This window comes from Cherax quadricarinatus, chromosome 31 (genome assembly GCF_038502225.1).
Source record: "Cherax quadricarinatus isolate ZL_2023a chromosome 31, ASM3850222v1, whole genome shotgun sequence".
Lineage (NCBI taxonomy): Eukaryota > Metazoa > Arthropoda > Malacostraca > Decapoda > Parastacidae > Cherax > Cherax quadricarinatus.
In genome coordinates, this window is record NC_091322.1 from 17039565 (window position 1) to 17064936 (window position 25372).

The 25372-nt window shown below is 37.4% G+C and overlaps 1 protein-coding gene across 2 annotated transcripts in view; it reads right to left on the reverse strand.

The window, feature by feature from the left end:
* Positions 1-2745: 2745 nt before the first annotated feature.
* LOC128699239 (spondin-1) overlaps positions 2746-25372 on the reverse strand; it is a 50883-nt gene continuing 28256 nt past the window's right edge. Inside the window, exons 3-9 of one of the 2 annotated variants that reach the window (XM_070090229.1) lie at positions 19246-19350; positions 18665-18844; positions 17768-17869; positions 13580-13645; positions 12149-12403; positions 7626-7890; positions 2746-6356 (exon numbers count right to left, since the gene is read on the reverse strand). In XM_070090229.1, the coding sequence (XP_069946330.1) occupies positions 6157-6356; positions 7626-7890; positions 12149-12403; positions 13580-13645; positions 17768-17869; positions 18665-18844; positions 19246-19350 (1173 nt within the window). In that variant the 3' untranslated portion in view covers positions 2746-6156. The remainder of the gene's footprint in view (positions 6357-7625; positions 7891-12148; positions 12404-13579; positions 13646-17767; positions 17870-18664; positions 18845-19245; positions 19351-25372) is intronic. The other variant, XM_070090230.1, reaches the window with a different exon arrangement.

Genomic DNA, 25372 nt, shown 5'->3' on the forward strand with positions numbered 1-25372 from the left:
TCCATAATAATAATAATGGCAGGCCCTGCTTTACAGCACTTTGCTTTATGGCATTTTGCTAATACAGCGGTCATCAATAATACCATTCTTCATTTATTCAGACTTCCTACAATAAATATATTCACCACTCACTATAAGCTAAGGACAAAAATATTTTAAGGTAAGTAATGTGTGTACCGTATATGCATTTTTTAGGCTTATTACTCACTTACTATAGTATGACAGTGTAAACATGTTATCAGGCTTTTATATGCATTTGAAAGTGAAAAAAAAGCTATTTTTGCTTTAGAGCGCTAGCTCATACCCTGACCTACTGTATAAGCAGAGCCCACCTGTAATAATAATAATAAATAAGGGCAATGTGCGGTGTAAATATTATGCAGAAAATTCGGAGTGTGGAAATTAGGAGAAGGTGTGGAGTTAATAAAAGCATTAGTCAGAGGGCAGAAGAGGGGTTGTTGAGGTGGTTTGGTCATTTAGAGAGAATGAATCAAAGTAGAATGACATGGAAAGCATATAAATCTATAGGGGAAGGAAAGAGGGGTAGGGGTCGTCCTCGAAAGGGTTGGAAAGAGGGGGTAAAGGAGGTTTTGTGGGTGAGGGGCTTGGACTTCCAGCAAGCGTGCATGAGCGTGTTAGATAGGAGTGAATGGAGACGAATGATACTTGGGACCTGACGATCTGTTGGAGTGTGAGCAGGGTAATATTTAGTGAAGGGATTCAGGGAAACCGGTTATTTTCATATAGTCGGACTTGAGTCCTGGAAATGGGAAGTACAATGCCTGCACTTTAAAGGAGGGGTTTGGGATATTGGCAGTTTGGAGGGATATGTTGTGTATCTCTATACGTATATACTTCTAAACTGTTATATTCTGAGCACCTCTGCAAAAGCAGTGATAATGTGTGAGTGTGGTGAAAGTGTTGAATGATGATGAAAGTATTTTCTTTTTGGGGATTTTCTTTCTTTTTTGTGGGTCACCCTGCCTCGGTGGGAGACGACCGACTTTAAAAAAAAAAAAAAAAAAAAAAAAAAAATAATAACAGTAATAATAAGAAGAAAAAAAAGGATTAAAAAAGAAGAATAAGAATTAGAAGAGTAAGAAGAAGAATTAGAAGAGTAAGAAGAAGACTTAGAATAAGAAGAAAAATTGGAAGTAGAAGAAAAAGAATTAGAGAAAAAATAGATGTAGAAGAAAAAGAATTAGAAGAAGAATGATTACAAGAAGAAAAATAAAGAATAATTAGAAGAAAAAAAAAAGAATTAGAAGAGGACAAAAGAGAAAACAATTCTAAACTAGAAGGTCAAAGCTGTTGCCAAAATCATAATTTACAGAAAGACTGACAGTGCCTAGGCTTTGTTGACATACAATAGTACAGACTGCATATCCATCGCTCCAGTGTGTTTAATGAGGCCTCTGGTACTTCCTCAATTTGTCAATTTCACAATTGTGAAATTCTCATTTCCCTTCAGGGGAATTATGGCATAGTCATTATGTGTTGTGGAATTGTACTGTGTTTATTACACAATTTTGCCACTGATTCTATTTTCCACTTAACAACACCATAACTAGTTATAGGTATTTTGTGATATACAGTAGTTTAAATTAAATCAAATATAACTAAATTTAGTATTTCTTCTGATACATTACTGAAATTTTTATTAAAATATACAAAAATTGTTCACATTTAGAGTATAATGCATTGTAGATTTTCATAGGAACTATTGATAATGATTCATTAACAATTATTTTTGATACTATCTTAAACTGCTATAATTTTATTAGGTATTTATGAACTTCATGAGCCATAGTGGAAAACAAGTTTGTAAGGGACTTAGCACTCTAGAGTTTAAAATGACATTCTATGATCTCATTAGGCAAAAAATTATGATAAGCAATTGCAAGAATATAAGTAACATTTTCAATGAATTTTAATGTATGAAGATTTTAAAAAAGATAAGCCAAATTGAAAAATATATACAGTAAATCATACTGCTTTCACTAACCCTTCTTAAATTAGAGCATATAAATTCTGCACACTCTACCACTAGTATCTTTTCATTTAGTTGTAGATTAGCGATTTCTGTGGAATGCAGGATTTAACACTGAAACAGCTGACAATTGAGTTATTACTAATTTCTCAATCTCTAAATTAACAAATGTACAGTCTTCCTTGATGGCTTTTGCAGAGAACTTCCATAAAAATCATCACACTGTATAAAAACCTATAAAAGAAGGTCACACTGTCACTGAGGTAATGTTTCTGGAAGTTACCTACATAACATGCCAAATATTATGCCTCAACCTAAATGATAACAGTACAAAATCTATCAGAAACGAGCACTGCTGAACACAAGCGTCTAACAGACTCTGCATGGTGCCTCGGCACACACCACTGACACTAGCGGCTTCCACTTAATTCATTTCATAATTCAATATCTATATATACAAATTATTTACAATACAGAATGTTAAAATAATTTTATCTGTAAAATCAGTTTGTCATGTGAAAATTCAAATTCAGATTAACATATATTCTATGTATTGTACCTTATATGAAAATTAATACATTTTATGCAATAAAAACTTCATTGTTTCATTCACTAGCAATTTTTACAATACATACCACATAATGAATTTATCAACTTCACATCATAGAAAATGGGAAAAATTAAGCAAAGCATGAGCTTCGGTCTGCGATTAATTGATCCCCTAAATTACACATTAGAAAGTATTATAATTCCAGCGATGTTCAACAATGGATCCGAGTCAAGCTTCATCTTTTTTTTTTTTTTTTTTGGCTCATTTTGCCCTTCAAAACACCAAAACTTAAGCATGGTGGTGATGAGTCAAGAGCCCAGCATCATTGGTCTCGCCTTGGTAGTATGACACCAGTAGGCTAAGCAAACTACTTTATTGCCAGATGTCAAAAGATACACCCGAGGAGGAACAAGTAGTGTATGTACTTTACAGTTCTCAACTTGGTAAGGCAGTTTAAATTATTTATGTAATCCTTACCTCTGACTCATTAGATAATGAGCTTACGAGATACACTTTAGTGCAATTATAGCTCATTATGTGCCTCATTCTTAATGTCAGTTGGTAAATCTTAATGAATAAATTATCAAATGATGAAACAATTATAATAATGATCTACCTCGAGTACATCTTTGGCTTCCCCTATCTGGCAGTGTGAAGACAGAAGCAACATATACACAATATGCAGAGCATTATCATCATCGAAATTGGCACGGGTAAGCAGAGGCTCACTACAGTTTACAATCTCAAAGAGGTGCTAAAAGGGAATACGATGAGTAGAATAAGATGATGTTTTAATAGTGTCTGTCATTACAGATTGTTTCCAAACTAGACATTCTGAGGTTACCTTACACCTCACTTTCAGATATTAATTTCTGTCATTTTATTGTGATATTACATCGTTAGTTCACATTTGGACTGAATATCAGTGAGAAACATTGATAATGGAAACGTCCACTGTAGCACAGGCACTGTCCCTACTAGTGGTAACAGCTGGTGCCCATTAATACTTTCACATCGGTTACTGGTACATAATTAGGTAACCATGAAGGTCTAGAGCCACCAACTGGATAGCATGTATGTATAGCCATTCATATCACTTTTTCAGATACACAAATAACTAAACTTAGGAGACTGAAATATATAAAGAGGTTTTGGTCCAATCTGGACCATCAACTAGTTGTCATCAATTAGTGGTCCAAGTTGGACTGAAACGTCATCATAAATTTCGATCTCCTAGTGCGGGTTATTTGTATATTGTTCCAGTCATGGTACTGTAACTTTTATTCTTTGCTTCCTCAGATTTCATGCTTGCAAGGACTGCGATAAGATTTGGCAGACTTTGCAATGTGTTGATCATATAAGGCAAGGTGCATATTTGCCTCAGAATACAAACACAGTTGTGTTACAACAGCTTAGCAGAAAATGCTGGATATAAAACTAATGAACAATAAAGTAATAAGCTGAACATTTTTTTTTAACACAATGGCCATCTCCCACCAAGGCAGAGTGACCCAAAAGAAAGAAAAACCCACAAAGAACATTTTTTTTTTTTTTTTTCAACAAGTCGGTCGTCTCCCACCGAGGCAGGGTGACCCAAAAAAGAAAGAAAATCCCCAAAAAGAAAATACTTTCATCATCATTCAACACTTTCACCACACGCACACATTATCACTGCTTTTGCAGAGGTGCTCAGAATACAACAGTTTAGAAGCATATACATATAAAGATACACAACATATCCCTCCAAACTGCCAATATCCCAAACCCCTCCTTTAAAGTGCAGGCATTGTACTTCCCATTTCCAGGACTCAAGTCCGACTATATGAAAATAACAAAGAACATGTTATTGAATAATTACCAGTGAGTATATTCTTAAAAATTGATAACATTCTGGTCACTTGGAAAAGATCTGATATGTTCTTCAAAACCATTTAGGTACTCAAGAAATCAGGTACCAAAATTATCAAGAGGAGCACAGTAAATACTTCAATAAATTAGATACAGTATAACTGGAGCAAAGTAAGGTCTGATAAAGTATAACTGAAATAAAAACAGTTATGTTGAAGGTTTTAGCATAGATAAGTGGAAGTTCTTCTTTTTCTTTTAGTAAGCTATACAGGAAAAGGGGATACTAGCCCATTGTTCCCAGCATTTTAGTTGACTTTTACAAAATGCATGGCTTATGGGGGAAAGATTCTTATTCCACTTCCCAATGGATATGAAATCAAAAGCACTAAGAACAAGAACTATTAAGATAAAATCAAGGAAAACTCAGATTGAGTGTGTATACATGAACATGTACATGTATGTGTAGTGTGATCTAAGTGTAAGTAGAAGTAGCAAGATGTACCTGAAATCTTGCATGTTTATGAGACAGAAAAAAGGCACCAGCAATCCTACCATCATGTAAAACAAATACAGGCTTCCATATCTGAGTGCCTCTACAAGACAGTGATTATGTATGAGTGAGGTGAAAGTGTTGAATGATGATGAAAGTATTTTCTTTTTGGGGATTTTCTTTCTTTTTGGGTCACCCTGCCTTGGTGGGAGACAGCTGACTGGTTGAGAAAAAAAAATTGAAGTTTTTAGTAAGGTGGAAGTTTTTAGCATAGTTAAGTGGAAGTTTTTTACATAGTTAAGTGGAAGTTTTAAGTATAGTTAAGTGGAAGTTTTTAATATAGTTAAGTGGAAGTTTTAAGTATAGTTAAGTGGAAGTTTTTAACATAGTTAAATGGAAGTTTTTAGCAAACAGAATGATAGGGAAACAATTAAAATGGTAAAAAATGGTATTCTTTTAATATAATATAGTGAAGATAAAGAGTATTCACATACATTATTTATGTTACTGCACAATCGGGTCTTAGACACAGTACAATTATATCAGTCAAATTATTCAAGAATTTCTTTTTAAAGTGTGTGAAATGAATGGTTCAACATACATACTGTATACCAATTAGGAACTTAGACTGGCATGTGTTATATATTTTGCACCTTTGTTAACAAAGTACATTCTAAAGTTCCAGGAACCAGTAAATTAGCAATCTATGTACAGTACACAGGTTCAACCTTTGCTAAAATAAATGATTGCTTTCACTCTATGAACAGTGACACTACTTAAAAAAACCCATTAGTTTGCTATACTACATTATACCAAATACCTTCTCTAGGTATTTATATCTTCTAATTACCAGTAAAAGACTTATGCTTGCCAGTGAACTTTCATATTCTCACATTCTTACTTTTATTTGAAATTTTAACAGACTGTCAGATACTCAAAATTACACCAAGTAAATACAAATTTACTCTTAAAAGTCAGTATAGTACATACATAATTTTTTTCTTTTTGCATTCATAATTTGTTTCATAGAACCATTAATAACCACATCAGCTATGCCAAATACAACAATGATACTAATTTAATAGCAATAATAAAAATAAATAAATAATCTTTTTGTTCAAAAATACAAGGAACTCTTCCTTTGCATCAATGAGCTAGATATTCCATTTAAAGGAAATACATAGCAAACTATAGCAGATTCCAGACATTACAATAAGCTTTTCTTTTGTCTGTCCCAGACCACCTTGGACTTAAGAAGACTAAACTCAATCTGTTAGCTTAGGACCAGTTAAAGTAGTTCCTAGGACAGGCTCGGGCTGACCCGCACCAAGTTGTTTCATCTAGGACTGGGCAAACCTTTCCTCCCCGGCGGGCATGTTTCAGGATGGTTCTAGTCCTTGTCTGTTCACCAATTCCACAGGTTTTGCTGCAGGGAGACCATTCTGACCACTCAGACACACGGCAGTCACGAGGTGGACCTGTAAGAAGATAAGAGGACCGTGATGAAATGTATTATTAATACACGTACAGTATATATGTATTAGCACAATAACAGGTTAATTGTTTTTATACTAAACTAGGTCAGTAAATTAAGTGGTCACATAACTTGATGGATTATTATTATTGTAGTACATTCATGTGTATCCTATATCCATAGTGATACAGTGTCAGGGGAATGGTAGGCAATCAGACTTGATCCAAGGAAAGGGAAGGTTGTTTCTATTCTTTGTATAAAGAACCCTTTACAAGCATCAAGCTTGTTGTTTATTTGGAAATTGTAAATATGTTTAATCTAGAAATATTACTTGAAATTATGTAAGCTGATACTTCTGTCCAGGCTGGCTTATTCTTACATATTCCTGCCATTCAATTCAGTTGCCTGTGTATCTTGTGCATTCTCACCTCTTTTCCTACTAGTAAAAATTTGAAAACTAACATTCTTAAAGTTTCTTTCCAGTTTTGTGGGTCTCAATCCTTTGGTGAATATGATAAGTTAAATTATATGTCTTAATCAAGTGACCAACTGTGTTCACTACAGACAACACTGGATTTTTTTTTTAAAACACACCAGCAATCTCCCACAAAGGTAGGATGACCCGAAAAAAAAGAAACAAAAGTTTTTCTTCTTTTCACATTTGGTAATTTAAACAGAAGGGGTTACTAGCCCCTTGCTCCTAGTAATTTAGTCATCTCTTAAGACACACATGGCTTACAGAGGAAGGGTTCTTTTCCATTTCTCCATGGAGTAACATTATAAATGTTCACATAATTTTACTGTAATAAATAATGTAGAATATGTTATGCTTGTTCTTTTCTACCTTGTCATTTACACAATGTGCTACGTCACTACATATCTTGTTGCGACATTCAAATTCAAGACAATGAAGTAAAGTGGTCACTTTTATGTTCTTACCAGTACTGTCTCTCATTGTTTATGAGGGAAAAGTCTATAACAGGCTACCTTGATCTACTGACATATGGGGTAAAATGCAAGAAATTAAGCTTCTCAGTTATATTCATGTATTATATACAATTTTGAGTTTATGATGACAGAGAGATAAACAGTAGTTTCTTGCAAAAAAATAAATTTAAGTGTATTACGTATTTTGTGTATACTGTATAGTATTTGCCTAATCTTTAATGCAAAGTATTTTACTTTTGTCTTCCCATTTCCCTGAAGTCTATCCAATTCACACTCTCTCTCTCTTTTATCATCCTGTTTTCCACTAGCCACTACTCCAACTCACGAATCTTCTTTAGGCCCTTCCTGCGTCTCCTCCTTTCTTCCCTCCTTTGCTTCCTCCTTTGCTTCCTTCGCTTCTTGCGTTGCTCTTTCTGGTAATTCTTGACAATGTCATCAATAACAGCCATTGCACTGCCTGAGGGAATACGATTCTGTGTGATGCTGCCCAAGTCTTTTTTCCTACTCATCTGCATGGCGTCATCCACCTCCAGTTCTGTTGCTGTTTCTGTCTCGTCATCCGCTTCTACAGAGTTGCTCATGATTGAAACCTGATTGGAGTTAGAAATTTAATAATTAGATTGATTGTGGTACACAAACCATGTGAAGGGAAGTGTGCATAAATGAATGTTATGGGGTTATAGGACCCATAATGTATTTATGTACCTAAGTAGCAGTTAAAGACTCATTATTTGAAGTACAGTACCTAATTATATAAAACTGCTGGGGGCACAATTGTCTTGAGTCTTTATAAGGACTGATCAAACTTATGTGGAGAGACAGTTGTGTTAACCTTGTACTACCTCATATTAATAACAGAGTAAACAAACTTAATTACAAACTTAAAAATGTATGTTTGTATCATATACAGTGGACCCCCGGTTCACGATATTAATCCATTCCTGAGAGCTCATCGTAAACCAAAATTATCGGAAAGCGAATAAATTTTCCCCATAAGAAATAATGGAAATCAAATTAATCCGTGCAAGACACCCAAAAGTATGAAAAAAAAACTTTTACCACATGAAATATTAAGTTTAATGCAATATAATAATTACAATAACAATAATAACAATAGAATAATCACAATAGAATAATTGACACTTACCTTTAATGAAGATCTGGTGATGATTGATGGGATGGGAGGAGGGGAGAGTGTCGAAGTTTTTAATGTTTAGAAGGGGAATTCCCCTCCATTAGGACTTGAGGTAGCAAGTCCTTTTCCGGGGTTACTTCCCTTCTTCTTTTAATGTCACTAGGACCAGCTTGAGAGTCACTGGACTTCTGTCGCACAACATATCTGTCCATAGAGGCCTATATCTCTCATTCCTTTATGACTTTCCTAAAGTGGTTCACAACATTGTCAGTGTACAGGTTGCTAACACGGCTTGCAGTAGCTGTGTCAGGGTGATTTTCATCATACTATATATGCCACACTATGTATGCCACTACGATTCTTAAATCTTTCAAACCAACCTTTGTATCCTTTGATGCGCGCACACTGGCTGGCTTGTAAACACTGGCACACATGGGGCAGTTCAGGCCACATGTGGACACGTCTCGTACGAATCGTATCGCATACCGGGTTTTGTAACGGGAACCGAGGCAAATTTTTTGCGATATAATGCTTCGGATACCGATGGCTTCGCGAACCGGGGGTCCACTGTATTGTACTACCTTATATAATAGAGTAAAATATTGAATATTTGTAGTCTACGACTCTTCACCTGTCTAGACTTAAGCAGTAATTAAGTAGTACAGTGGAACCTCTAGTTGCAAGTGCATCCACGTGCAAGTTTTTCCAAATACAAGCAGTCAATCTGTTGAATTTTTGCTTCCATATGCGAGCGGGCCTCAAGGGAGGTTTCTTAATGCTGGTGAGGGGCTCTTGCTCTTGATCTAGGGAATTGGATCTCATTTGTTTGTTGAACTATCTTATTGAAACTTGGGCAATGTATGATGGAAAGATGCTTCTTAACATACACCAAAAATGAAAGAAATTGGACCATAAATAATGGAGTTCACTTCTCAGTAATTAGCCACCCCTTAGTGGTATTTTCGTATGGTTTTTATGGTTGTATTCTCGTTTTTTGGTCTCATTTGATAGAATGAAAGATATACTATAGACATAGATATGATTTTAATTGGTTTCACGACAAAAAGTACCTTGAAATTGAGCTCAAAGTAGCAGAAATGTTATATTCTTTATACAATTACGTATTCCATAATGCAGTAGTCTGCATAACAGTAAATCTTCTATTTTTTGTGTGAATAAAAATTGCAAATTATTTGTATTGTAATAATAATAATAATAATAGTATATAATTATAATACATATAATAATATTATAAAATAATAATGTACTATAGCTGCCTCCACCTGTTACATAATGACATATATTGTTCATTCTAGAGTTTATATCAGGTTTCTGTTATTTTTATTGTTTATTATGTCATATTAGATGAACTGTGACAAATAAGCTGTAGAGTTGATATTAGGGAAATTATTGAAGTACAGAATTCCACTGGAATGGATTAATTGCATTTCATTTAATTTAAATGAGTAAAATTGACTCTGCAAACGGGCAAATCCAGATGCAAGCAAGGTCACGGAATGGATTAAACTCGCAAGTGGAGGTTCCACTGTATTAGGTTAAGTCTGCCCGAAATGCCTCGGCATGATAGTAGCTTTCTTTGTACCAATCAAATTATGAAATGTAAACACACATTGTAATCTTAGCAAAGAAATAAAGTTTGATTTTGATTTGATTTGTATTTCAATATAAAATAGGTTCTGTTGTAACAATGAACTACATGTGTTAGTTTTTATGATTTCTCTGTATAACCAATTTAGTTGCTTATTCTAAGTAAATTAGTACAGGAAATAATATTTTAAATTTATACACATTATTATTATTATTATTATTATTATAATAATTATTTATAAAGCACTAAACCCATAGGGGGGTCATACAACACCTGAGGGAATGGTGGTATTCTGATTTGATCCAAGGAACAGGAGGGTAGATCCAATTCCTTGGATCAAGCACTGCTTACCAGCATCAAGAAATCTTCCTTCAGGGATAAATTTATACATAATGTATAATATGTAAGTAGTATTTGTTTTTTCAACATGCTGGCCGCATCCCACCATGGCAAGTGACCCAAAAAGAAAGGAAAAAATTTCATCATCATTCAGCACTTTCACCATCATTGATACATAATCACTGTCTTTGCAGAGGCGCTCAGATACGACAGTTTAGATGTCACTCCAAACAGTGAATATCCTAAAATCCTCCTTTAAAGTGCAAGCATTGTACTTCGCACTTCCATGACTCAAGTCTGGCTAACTGGTTTCCCTTACTCCCTTCACAAAATATTACCCTCCTCACACTCCAACAGCTCGTCAGGTCCCAAAAACCATTAGTCTCCATTCACTCCTATCTAAGACACTCACACATGCTTGCTGGAAGTCCAAGCCCCTTACCTGGAGTATACCTGGGGAGGGTTCCAGGGGTCAATGCCCCCACAGCTCGGTCTGAGACCAGGCTTTGTGGTGGATCAGGGTCTGATCAGTTACTGCTGGCCGCATGCAAATTGACGTATGACCCACAGCCCGGCTGGTCAGGTACTGACTTTAGGTGCCTGTCCAGCGCCTTCTTGAAGATGACCAGGGGTCTGTTGGTAATCCCCCTTATGTATGCTGGGAGGCAGTTGAACATTTTTGGGCCCCTGACACTTATTGTGTTGTCTCTTAACGTACTTGTGGCACCCCTGCTTTTCATTGGGGGATGTTGCATCTCCTGCCTAGCTTTTGCTTTCATGGGAAGTAATTTTCGTGTGCAGATTTGGGACTAGTCCCTCTAGGATTTTCCAAGTGTAGATTATCATGTATCTTTCTCGCCTGCATTCCAGAGAATACAAATCAAGGGACTTGAACCATTCCCAATAGTTTAGGTGCTTTATTGTATTTGTGTGCTGTGAAAGTTCTCTGTACATTTTCTAGATCTGCAATTTTCCCTGCCTTGAAGGGGGCTGTGGGGGCGTTGACCCCCGAAACCCTCTCTAGGTAAACTCCAGGCTGTTAATGTACAGCAATACTCTAGCCTAGAGAGAACAAGTGATTTGAGAACCATCATGGGCTTGGCATCCCTAGTTTTGAAGGTTCTCATTATCCATCCTATCATTTTCTTTGAAATGTAAGAGAAACATTGTTGTGATCCTTAAAAGTGAGATCCTCTGCCATTATCACTCTCAGTTCTTTCACAATAGTTTTTCGCTCTATTTTGTGGTTGGAATTTGTTTTATACTCGGATACGTTTTTAATTTCCACGAGTCATCCAGTGAAATGAAAACAATTCCTTTTTCAAAGAATTGTAAACCTGTCGTACAGCCTGCCTAAAGGAGCCACAGAAGCAACAATAATGAGCACCATTATAAGAAAAAATCAAGGCAAAATGGGAGACCCACACACAAGCTGTAGACTTCCTGCATACAAGTATAAATAAAGCCACTAATCACTGGAAACCAGTCTTTAAAGAAGGTAAAGAATAAAATAAAGTGGCGAGAACCATCAAATAACTCAATAGGCAAAAGACAGAGAGCCTGCAAAAGAGGAAGGAGCCACAGGCTCTGCATTTACCCCATGGCAACCAGATTTAACATCTAACATGTAAATTCATGTCAAAGGCTGAAGTACAGTGCAAAACAATATTTATGTGAAAATATGCAGTTCTACTGCTATTCTCACATGGGTGCTCAAGAAAGACTAAATGGCAATTTAGTCTGTAACTAATTTGTTTCAACTTACTCTTTTAGAAGATGGCATATCAGTCTTTGGTGGAGGAAAGGCATTCTCCAGGGAGTTGTGTACCCCTGGCTCTGTCACTGTTTCTGGCCAATTGGGTGTTGGATAAACGCCTGCCTGAGGCCTATGGTGACCATGATACGAACTGACAGTGGAAGTAGTGGGCATTGGTGTAGTACTGGAGGAAGTGGCAGTAGTCGAAGTTGTGGTGACACGTGGTGTGAAGGTGCGGACAGAAGTGACATATGACACACGATTCTGCAGTGAGATAGTAATGATAAACGCTTATCATACATGTTAGTGGCTTTCTCTGTGCTTAATAATACTTTACTACATGTAAACACACTGTATATTACGAAAGAAATAGATATTTGAATTTGAAAGAAAAGGTCGAGAGAAAAATCACGAGTCAAACGTATCGTGTAAATATTCTTTTTCCATTCACGTTTTACATGTGTGAAATACATGGTAATATATTCAGAGGCTTAAGTCATAGCCCTAGCGCTTGCAGGGAATATAAAAATAAACCCTTATTTTTCAACACGGTTTTGAAAATATTAGACTTTAATCTTCTTTGTGTATGTGGGAACACCTAAGATCACACAAGTGATCTCTTTGAAGGAGGGTGATGCTGGTGAGGGGCTCTTGATCCAAAGAATTGGAGCTACCCTCTTCTTCCTCGGACTGAACTTGACTACCTCTCATTCCTCAAGCGCTGTACGACCCTTACAAGTTTAGCGCTTTCAAGAATTCCTTATAATAATAATAATAATAATAATAATAATAATAATAATAATATTCACACGAGTGACTTTAATCCTGCTAATGTGTGCGGGATATTTCTTGTAATATCACACAGTAGAAACCTTCCTTGTAAAGATTATGTTGTTCAGATTATTAAGCTGGAGGTTGAGTACTTCTCCAAGATAACCCAACAAAGTCAGGATGTCATCGATGAGTGTTTGTCTTATTGTTATTGAGTACTTTATCCTTTCCCCAAGGATACGACCTAGACTTGTCAGCTAGCACTAAGGTACCTACTTACTGCTAGGTGAAGAGGGGAAGCAGGTTCAAGCAAACATGTCCAATATTTCCACTTGTGCCAGGGATCGAACCCCGGTCCTCTAGTGTGTGGGCTGAGGCGGCTACCAATTATGTGGATAGGAGAGATGTAGATACGTCTCATAACTTCACACAACAGTGTCATCAAATGGCACTGTTATGATTAGATTTTAGATTTTGCCACCGAAGTGGCTAGTTTATTGTGCACCCCATATCCATCCTGTGGACGGTAGCGCGAGAGCATATGGATACACTAAAGCTAAAGGCCCAAGAACTAGACCCCACTGTTATGTCCATTGTATAATGTGGGAATAATTTTTTGTGTTTGTGTAAGGGGATCACACCTATCATAACATCACACAGAGTGACTACCTTGATCCTGTTGTCCTCAGGGTTGTTATCACTTCTTTCCACATCAGAGTCACTGCCTGCGGCCGCCTGGAAAAAAAGAAAATTAATTTTAAAGTTTCAAAGATTCACAAAGAAGTATGAAATTTTTGGGATGCATAAGAACTACATAGGAAACTTCAGAATCCTTTCTGATATAATGGCCTGTGATACTAATGATAAAGGAAATGTTCAAGTTATTTCACTAAATTTTTTTAATCTCCATAATCAATACTTTGAAGTGAATCTAATGCTGTTTGTTGAGTATGGACACACAACCAAAGGAATTATTTAAGTTAGTATACTGTCTTCAATTATTTTTCTTCCTATTTTCTCATTTTAATATATTTTAACTGAAAACATTATTAAGTCTCACATATATAAGCATGAACAGTGTACTCATGTTTAATGCACACTTCTATATTACAAATGTCTACTTGTCTGTCTTATGTCTCCTGTCCTATCTTCTTAATGTTTGTCTGCCTACTATCATATAAAATACAATTATATAACAATAATTATTCTAATTACATAAACTGATCCATGTTGTAGTTCAACACGATTTTGTTAAGTTCAACTGGATCCAGAATGGTGATGAAATAAGTCACTTTCACTTTTCTTGGGTTAGCCTAGGTAATTTACACATATGTTACTATGTATGGTAATTTGTGTAACTATATTTATGTATACCTGTACACTTAAAATAAAAATTTGTGTAATATTCAATTCAATTCAATTCAAATTCAATTCAATTCAAAGTTTATTCTCTATAAGGATTACAATGCTGAGTTTACAGAAATTTGGTTATTGTTTGGTTTACATGTAGTAAAATTGTGATTACAGAGTGTACCACTAGAACGCTTAGCATGGCTAGGCATTTCGGGCATACTTAGTTTTATTCTTAATTGTAAAATATTACAAATTATGAGGTAAGTTGGTATTATGGCTAAGTGACTAAATACTAGTTTGTGAGTTTAGCAATGTGAATGCTTTTGTTTTGGCACAGTACATAGTTTCAGTATTGGAGTATCACAGGATTCATTATTTTAAGACTGAGATTAATATTTCTGTTTATGGTCAAATGAGTGAGTGAGTGTAAGTGTGAACCACTAGGTGGTATTCGTGTAGTTAGTTGACGGGGTGTATCAGGGAGATAAGATGTTTTCTAATGGTAGTTTTGAAGGTGATGAATGTGTCTGCAGTTCTAGAGTTCTCAGGTAGGGTATTCCAGATTTTAGGGCCTTTGACATACATTGAATTTTTGTAAAGGTTTAGTCGGACACGGGGAATGTCGTAGAGATGTTTGTGTCTGGTGTTATGCCTGTGGGTTCTGTCACAACTATCAAGAAAGCGTTTTAGGTCAAGGTTGATATTAGAGTTTAAGGCCCTGTAGATATAGATTGCACAGTAGTAAGTGTGGATGTACTGAACTGGGAGTAAGTTTAGATCTATGAAGAGTGGGGGGGGGGGGTTGCCAGGGATGGGATTTAGTGATTATTCTTACTGCAGCTTTTTGTTGGGTTATTATTGGCTTTAGGTGTGTTGCTGCAGTTGATCCCCAAGCACAAATAGCATAGGTGAGGTATGGATAAATAAGTGAGTGGTATAGTGTGAGAAGGGCATTTTGCGGCACGTAGTATCGTATCTTGGAGAGGATCCCAACCGTTTTGGATACTTTTTTGGCTATATGCTGGATATGGGTGCTGAAATTCAGGTTGTTGTCAAGGTATAAGCCTAGGAATTTTCCCCCATTATTTCTGGTAATTAGAGTGTTGTCAATCTTAATGTTAATTTGTGCATCTCCTGCTCTGCTACCAAACATAATATAGTAGGTTTTGTCAGTGTTAAGCGTAAGTTTATTGGCTGTCATCCAAGTCGATATTTTAATCAGCTCCTCATTCACAATGGTGTTGAGGGTGGCAAGATTAGGGTGAGAGATGACATAAGTCGTGTCATCAGCAAAGAGAATGGGTTTCAGGTATTGGGATACGTTTGGAAGGTCATTGATGTATATGAGGAAGAGCAGGGGACCAAGGACACTTCCCTGCGGAACTCCAGTATCAAGTGGCCGTGTTGCTGATGCTGTGTCTTTAATGGTGACGTACTGATACCTATTAGTAATGTAAGATTTGAAATAAGCAAGCGCATGGCCTCTTATACCGTAGTGATCAAGTTTGTGGAGTAGGATGTCGTGGTCTACTGTGTCAAAAGCTTTTCTTAGGTCAATAAAAATTCCTAGTGGATATTCCTTATTTTCCAATGCTGTGTAAAGCAGATCTAGCATTTTTATGATTGCATCATTAGTGCTTTTATTTTTCCTGAATCCAAACTAGCAGGGGTTGAGTGTGTTTTGAGCCGTTATAAATGAATACAGTCTCCTGTGCACGAGTTTCTCAAAGATTTTGGATAGCAATGGTAAGTTAGATATTGGCCTATAGTTGTTTAAGTCTGTAGGGTCACCACCTTTATGTATTGGTTAAACCCTTGCCATCTTGAGTAGTTTCGGGAAGGTGCTAGTCTCTAGTGACTTGTTAAAAAGTAATGAAATAGCATGCGAAAGGACATGGGCCGCTCGCTTGTACAGTAATGGTGGGACATGAGACAGATTCCCTAATATGTTGAGATATAAAGGAAAACTAAAAGTGATCCTAGAACACTGCCTTGTGGTACCTCAGTGTTGATGGTGGTGTAGATGATGTTACTTACCATCACTTGTTGAAGTCTCTCACTGAGATTAAACTTTATGTAGAAGAGTGCATGGCCTCATATTCCATATACTAGTTAAGGTGTAGGATGTTGTGATCTTCTGTATCAAAACATCTTAGGTCAACAATGAGGTTTCTTGGATGTTCATTGTTTTACGGGACTATGCAGATGAATCAAGCATTTTTGTTACTCCATCATTTTTTTTTTTTAACACTGTTAACTGCCGTTTTGCAATTTCCTTGGATATTAAGCCCAGACTGTATTTTTTTCATGTCTTTTTTCGTTGGATGTGATGAAGCTCTTAGTTAACCATGATCTACTTTTGCTGTCTTTTTTTTATACCATGAATTATAACAATTTATATTTTCTTTCAAATATCTTAATACCTGTAGCTGATAATATTCTATTATACTTATAAGTTATCATTTATTCGGAACTTTTAATCCGGGTTCTCCAGGTATACTCCAGGATGAGGGTTAACTACCCGGGATAACCCAAGAAAGTCAGTGCGTCATCCAGGACTCTCTGTCTTATTTCCATTGTGATCCTTCAATCTTGACCCCAGGATGCCACCCACACCTGTCCACTAACACCCAAGTACCTACTTACTGTTAAGTGGACAGGGACAGAATGTGTAAGGTGACTAACACCTAAGTACCTACTTACTGCTAGGTGAACAGTGATAACAAGTGTAAGGAAACATGCCCAACGTTTCACCCGTGCCGGGGATTGAACCACGGACACTGTGTGTGAGACGAGAGCGTTGCTACACGAGAAGAAATATTGCCCAAAGCTGAGCAATGAAAGAAAAGAGAACAGGAGTCTCTTTGTATATAGAAGCAGAAACTAGAAGTTACCAAATAGACCAGGTGGACTTCCCCTCGCCAAACCCCAGCAGAGCGGGACACCCACACCTGAGTTCAGTAACCGGCTTCCCACCAAAACCGTTAAAGAATTATCTGCAGAGGGGAAAAATGGAGCTGGTAAAAATAGAGCCGATGAAAGGTGCCTCTCGTAACGTGCGCGGTGAGCAAAGTAAGATGGGGATAAGCGTTCCAGAGAGACAGGGGGAAATTTGTCACCGATGCTCAGGCATTAGTTTTGGTTGTGCTGCCTGAGTGGCTAATTTACTGAGCACTCCGTGCTCGTCCTAAGCGGTAGTGAAAAACAAACAGGATTACTTATCTCTATGTACTGTTCTATTTTCTTCAAGCTCTTTTGCTAGTTTCTGCCTGATAATGTTTCGTAAACTTTTGTTTGAAAAAAATCAATATTATACTCAACATTGCGCCTTTGCGCTCCTATGATCGTATTTGCTTGAACCTCCTTTGTGTATCCTGATGATGTGTTGATTGCAACACGAAAGGCCTAGAGCTATCATTCAACTCCCCCCGTGGTTGTTTTTGCTAGTATTTGCTTATATTTCTCAAAGAACAGGTGTCACATATACAAGTATCAGATACTTACCTCATCTCCGAAGTGCTTGTAAGCAATGTCTTCTAACTTGACCACATCATATGCTGTGTGAGAGGCAGTGTCGAGGTGCTCACTCAGTGTGTACTCCTTCATCTGGTGGAGTACGACACGCTCGGTATCACTACACAATATATGGGATATTATATATAAATAACCCGCACATAGGAGACAGAAAGAAGCTTACGACAACGTTTCGGTCCGACTTGGACCACAAATGGTCCAAGTCGGACCGAAACGTCGTCGTAAGCTTCTTCTCTCGCCTATGTGAGGGTTATATGTGTATTGTTCCAGTCAAGGTATTGTGCCTTTTTGTTCTTTATAGGATATCACTCGTCTACAGACTTTTTTTTTTTAATCAAAATCAGGTACTCAGGCAGTATGTTAGTTTGGTACCTTTCCTGTGGACAGCTGCTAAGAGATTACAGAGGCACAAATTGAGTCCAGGGACCGGGCCTCCAACACTGATCACCTAGCAAGTTACAGAAGTAGTGAACTACAGTATTTAGTCATAAAGGATTCAATAACGACAGCCAAGGGCTGCATACAGCATGAATTCAGTCATAAACATTACAGTGAACCATATTCATTACGTTACAGAGTCACACCGGTCTAAGATCCTGGGGCTCGTAGTCACACGCTTCAAGGGCTCTTGATGCAAGGACTTGGAGCTATCCTCCCCCTCCCTGTGTCAAACCAAATATCGTTCCATACACAGAGCTGTACGAGACATACGAGTTTATCGCTCTTTTTCCCCTTCTAAATATATTACAATTACTGCTACCACCAGTGCTGCCACTACTGGTAATAATATTAATAATAGTAATAATAACAATAACGATAATAATAATCGTAGAAGTAACTTTGAGGGTATAAGGTAGCAGGTGTTACCTTAGTGATGGTGAATGTAGCTATCCTGGGCAGGTGATGTAGGGTGGGGTAGTAGAAGGAATGGGCAGGGTGGTCAGGGTAGTTAGCTGTAATGCGGAAGATTCTCTCAGGTGGGCTGGTGGGCCAGTTAGGCGAGGTGAAGGTCAGACCATTGTCCGTGCCCGCGTCCAGAGGGTCAACCTGCGAGGGTAAGGTCAAAGATCATTACTACTCGTGTTTGGTCTCCTTTCATGATGGGGACAAGAGGGATGTGTTGATGCTGTTGAAGAGTTCTTGATCAGAGGAAATGGAGGTATCCTTCCTATCTGCCACACGTACCAAGGAAATTCTATCTCTCTTTCTCCAACAGCTCAGCCTAAGAGCCCAGAATATGTTTCAGCATAAATTGTAGAGATATTTTCCCTTTTCGTTTAAATGTACTGACTTTTTTTGACCAGTGGCGCAGAATAAAAAATGAATTTTGTGAAGACTCATCTAGATACATATCGGGTTCTGGAGGCCAGATTTCAATGAAAAGAGTTAAGAGGTAGAGTTGGGAGCCACGATTAAATCCCTGCAAACACAGTTAGGTGAGTACACACCTGTATCTTAACGTTGTCGACCCAGTTACCGTCTTCACACAGTTCAAAGCTGTCCACTCCAACGAACCAGTCTGGGGACGGCACGATCTTGGAGACCAGAGACACCTGGCAGGTGAAAGACAGTCAGTGAGGAAACACCAGTCAGAAGTATCAGGAAATTATTAATGATAACCTTTACCTCTCTCTCTCTCTCTCTCTCTCTCTCTCTCTATATATATATATATATATATATATATATATATATATATATATATATATATATATATATATATATATATATATATATATATATATATATATATATATATATATATATATATATATATATATATATATATATAAGTTATTTCAAGGCTGCCAGTAATGCTTTACACAACCAGGGCTGTCTGTAAAGTATATTATAAATGTTATCTTTATCGAATCGATTGGAAACCACAAGTTATAGAGATAAAGTTTATCATTAATAATATATATATATATATATATATATATATATATATACAGTGGACCCCCGGTTAACGATTTTAATCCGTGCAAGAGGGCTCATCGTTATGCGAAATAATCGTTATGCGAATGAATTTTCCCCATAAGAAATAATGGAAATCAAATTAATCCGTGCAAGACGGCCAAAAGTATGAAAAAAAATTTTTTTTACCACATGAAATGTTAATTTTAATACACACAAACTGAAAAAGGCATGCACAATTAAATGACACTTACTTTTATTGAAGATCTGGTGATGATTGATGGGATGGGAGGAGGGGAGAGCATTATCTTCTTACTGTTTAGAAGGGGAATCCCCTTCCATTACGACTTGAGGTAGCAAGTCCTTTTCCGGGGTTACTTCCCTTCTTCTTTTAATGCCACTAGGACCAGCTTGAGAGTCACTGGACCTCTGTCGCACAACAAATCTGTCCATAGAGCTCTGTACCTCCCGTTCCTTTACGATTTGTCTAAAATGGGCCATAACATTGTCATTGAAATAGTCACCAGCACGGCTTGCAACAGCTGTGTCAGGGTGATTTTCATCTATAAAGGTTTGCAGTTCAACCCACTGTGCACACATTTCCTTAATCTCTGAAGTAGGCACAGTGGATTCCACAACTGGCATAGGCTTCTCAGGGTTAGCCCCAAACCCTTCAAAATCTTTCTTAATTTCCATACTAATTCTCACCCTTTTTACCACAGGGTTGGCACTAGAAGCTTTCTTGGGGCCCATGGTCACTTATTTTCCAGAAACAGCACCGAAAATACTGTAATAATACGAAATATTCCGAGTGTATGCTTGGATACCGCGGAGGCTGGCTGGTAAACAATGGGACGGAGCGGCACATGTGAGGCTGGCTGAGGGCACATTGGACGCGTCTATATAATCGGTATGCGGGGCAAAAATTTTGCGATAAAAGTAATCGTTATGCGGAAAAATCGCTATGCGAATCGTTATGCGGGGGTCCACTGTGTATGTATATATATGTATAACCTGAGGCTAGCCGGGGGATCGAACCAATGTTGTTTTAGCCCACTGGACCACACCATGTATGGTCCAGTAGTTCAGGGCGTCATGAATTTTCGCTCTGCCCCCGAAGCGGACTAAAACAACAGTTCGATCCCCCGGCTAGCCGCTGTTTGTTATTGATTAAATACCACTTGTTCGTGGTTGAAATAATATATATATATATATATATATATATATATATATATATATGTATATATATATATATATATATATATGTATATATATATATATGTCGTGCCGAATAGGCAGAGCTTGCCATCTTGGCTTAAATAGCAACGTTCATCTTGCCATATAGGACAAGTGAAAATTTGTATATGCAATAATTTTGCCAAAATCATTCTGAACCTAACGAAAAAAATATATTTCACTGAGTTTGTTTAGTATTAAATTATTGTAAACAAATCTAAAATATATGTAGTTGGGTTAGACTAAAATAAATTGTTCTTGTTATAATAAGGTTAGGTAAGTTTTCTAAGATTCTTTTGGAGGAAAATTAAAAATTTTTACATCAACATTAATGAAAAAATATATCTTTAAATGTATAAGAGAAAATTTCAGAAAGGAGTTAATTTTAAATGAGTTCTTGCTAATTGACCAGTTTTACATATTCGGCACGACATTATGTATATACGTATATATATATATATATATATATATATATATATATATATATATATATATATATATATATATATATATATATATATATATATATATATACACTGGTCCCTCGTTTTTCGTAATTAATCCATTCCTGGAGCCGTTACTACAAACAAAATTTACGATTTGCGAATCAATTTTCCCCATAAGAAATAATGTAAATTCAATTAATCCGTTCCTGACACCCAGAAGTATTAAAACAAAAAAATTTTTTACATGAAATATACATGTAGTACATAAACAATACAATGGGAAATGATGAATGAAACATTAACATTAATGAAAAAAATATATCTTTAAATGTATAAGAGAAATTGCCGACCAAGAAAATGTACAGAGAACTTTCACGGCGCGCATAACGGAGATAAAACACCTCAATTACTGGGAGCGCTTGAGGTTTCTAAACCTGTATTCCCTGGAACGCAGGAGGGAGAGATACATGATTATATACACCTGGAAAATCCTAGAGGGACTAGTACCGAACTTGCACACGAAAATCACTCACTACGAAAGCAAAAGACTTGGCAGACGATGCAACATCCCCCCAATGAAAAGCAGGGGTGTCACTAGCACGTTAAGAGACCATACAATAAGTGTCAGGGGCCCGAGACTGTTCAACTGCCTCCCAGCACACATGAGGGGGATTACCAACAGACCCCTGGCAGTCTTCAAGCTGGCACTGGACAAGCACCTAAAGTCAGTTCCTGATCAGCCGGGCTGTGGCTCATACGTTGGTTTGCATGCAGCCAGCAGCAACAGCCTGGTTGATCAGGCTCTGATCCACCAGGAGGCCTGGTCACAGACCGGGCCGCGGGGGCGTTGACCCCCGGAACTCTCTCCAGGTAAACTCCAGGTAATAACACTTACCTCCTTTATTGGAGATTCTTCTTAGTGTATGGGAGACTGGAGGAGGAGAGAGAGTGGATTGTTTATAGTTTGGAAGGGGAATCCCCTTCCATCAACACCTCAGGTAGCATTTGCTTTTCTGGGGTTGCTTCTCTTCTCTGTTTCTTAATGCCACTAGGACCACCTTGAGAGTCACTGGAGTCCTGTCTCACAAAATAACTGTGGAGAGAGCTCTGTTTCTGGCATCTCTTTAACACTTCCCTAAAATGGCCCAAGACTTTGTCACTGTACATGTTGCCAACCTGGCTTGCAACAACCTTGTTAGGGTGATGTTTCTCCATAAAGCTTTCCATCTTACCCCACATAGTAAAAATCTCTTTAATTTCTGAAGAAGGCACCTTCTTCCATCTCTCTTCCTCCTCCTCTGCAGCAAGATTCTGAGCTGCGATGTGTTGCTCTTCCTGCTGAAGCTCTTGCAGCTCCTCAGTGGTGAGCTCTTCATTGTGGTCTTCCACCAATTCTTCCACATCCTCCAAACTCACATCCAACCCCATGGAACTCCCCAGTGCCACAATTGATTTTACAACAGACATAGGCTCATTAGGGTCAGTCCCAAATCCTTCAAAATCCCTTTTGTCGACACAATCTGGCCAAACTTTTCTCCAGGCAGAGTTCAAAGTCCTGGTAGTCACTCCCTCCCAAGCCATACCTATAAGGGTTATGCAGTGGAGGATGCTGAAGTGTTCTCTCCAAAATTCCCTTAGGGTCAAGTGAGTGTCTGTGGTCACAGTCAAGCACCTGTGAAACATTGCTTTTGTGAAGAGTTTTTTGAAGTTTGCAATAACCTGCTGGTCCATGGGTTGGAGGAGAGGAGTGGTATTCGGGGGCAAGAACTTTATTGTGATGAACCCAAACTCCTCGAAAATTAGGTCATCCAAGTTTGGAGGATGAGCAGGTGCATTGTCCATTACTAGCACGCACTTGAGATCCAATTTCTTTTCCAGGAGACACTCCTTCACACTAGGGCCAAACACTTCATTGAACCACTCGACGAAAATTTCCCTCGTGACCCATGCCTTACTATTAGATTTCCAAAACACACACAATTTACTCTTCATAACATTGTTTTTCCTGAACACTCTGGGATTTTCAGAATGGTACACTAGTAATGGCTTCACTTTGAAATCCCCACTAGCATTAGCACAGAACATTAGCGTCAGACTGTCTTTCATAGGCTTGTGTCCTGGCATTGCCTTTTCCTCTTGTGTAATGAAGGTCCTCTTTGGCATTTTCTTCCAAAAGAGGCCTGTTTCGTCACAATTAAACACTTGTTCAGGTTTCAGTCTTTAAGCCTCTATGTACTCCTGGAATTCATGCACATATTTTTCAGCCGCCTTGTGGTCCGAACTGGCAGCCTCACCATGCCTTACCACACTGTGTATGCCAGTACTGTTCTTAAATCTCTCAAACCAGCCTCTGCTGGCCTTAAATTCACTCACTTCACCACTATTTGCAGGCAATTTCTTTACCAAATCTTCATGCAACTGCCTAGCCTTTTCACAAATAATCGAAGTCATAAGAGTATCTCCTGCTAATTGTTTCTCATTTATCCACACCAATAATAACTTCTCAACCTCTTCCAGTACTGGTGATCTCATTTTTGTCAGCATAGTTACTCCCTTTGCAACAACAGCATCCTTTATTTCCTTTTTCTTGGCCACTATGGAACATAAGGTTGTGTAGGGTTTCTTATACATCCTGGCCAGTTCAGCCACACTTGTACCACTTTCACATTGTTTAATGATGGTTTTCTTAATTCAGTCGTATTTCTCACCTTCTTTACCACAGGCTTGGCACTAGGAGCTTTCTTTGGAGCCATGGTAGCTTATTTAGTACTTGCAAGCACTAAAATAAATGGAATATCATGAAATATTTCACTGGAGCACGTGAGGGGACCTTCGCTCACTGGTAAACAATGCCAGACTGGCTGCCGCCCCGCCCCGGCTCACGCAGTGGGTACGCGTCCCGGACTAACTACCACTCGCGAGTCAACCTATGAAAAGCGAGTCCATGTTTATACGAAAATACCCCTATGATTGGCGAATTTTACGATTGCCGGGAACTACGAAAAGCGGGGGACCACTGTATATATATATATATATATATATATATATATATATACATATATATATATACACACATATATATATATATATATATATATACACATATATATATATATATATAGAAATATATATATATATATATATATATATATATATATAAAAATAGATATATATATATGTGTATATATATATATTTATATATATGTATATATTTATAAATATATATATATATATATATATATATATATATATATATATATATATATATATATATATATATATATATATATGCACAATAAGATTACAGTAAACAGATAATATCGCAATATGCAGTACAACCACTGTGAAAAAAAAATGTGAAATTCTAAGCGCTTTCGTGACTTCTCACATTATCAAGGAACTATTAAAACAAAATATGAACAGGAAGGCATGTAAGGGCAAGACTACACCTCACTGTCGCGTCACAACACCCGACTCTGTGAAACACAACTGGTACTCTACCCAAACATTAAGATTTTTTACTTGTCTAATGTATCTTAAATTCTTCCTAAATTTTATTAATTATAAATGAATCCAATTTATATAAACCAAAAACAATATTCATATTATTTTCAAAACTATTTTGTGTGAAACATGATTTTATATTCCTGTGGACCGTAGACTTGATACAACTTTCTCAGTCTGGTACAGGTACTACCAACCAACCAGTCACTCATATGGCCGATACTCAAAGGGGGCCAGGAGCTGAAACTCGACCTCCGGAAACACAACTCGGTGAGTGTATACACACACACAAACACAGTCATCAGACAATAAGAAAAATATCAACGTGATGTGAGATAGAAAATGTGAGGAGGCACAGCCAGGCTCACCTACTTGTACTCACCTATTTGGGGCCAGGAGCTAGGACTCGAGTCGTAGCTACAGGCCCCACCTCTTCACCGGTTGCTACTAGGTCCTCTCTCTCCCTGCTCCATAA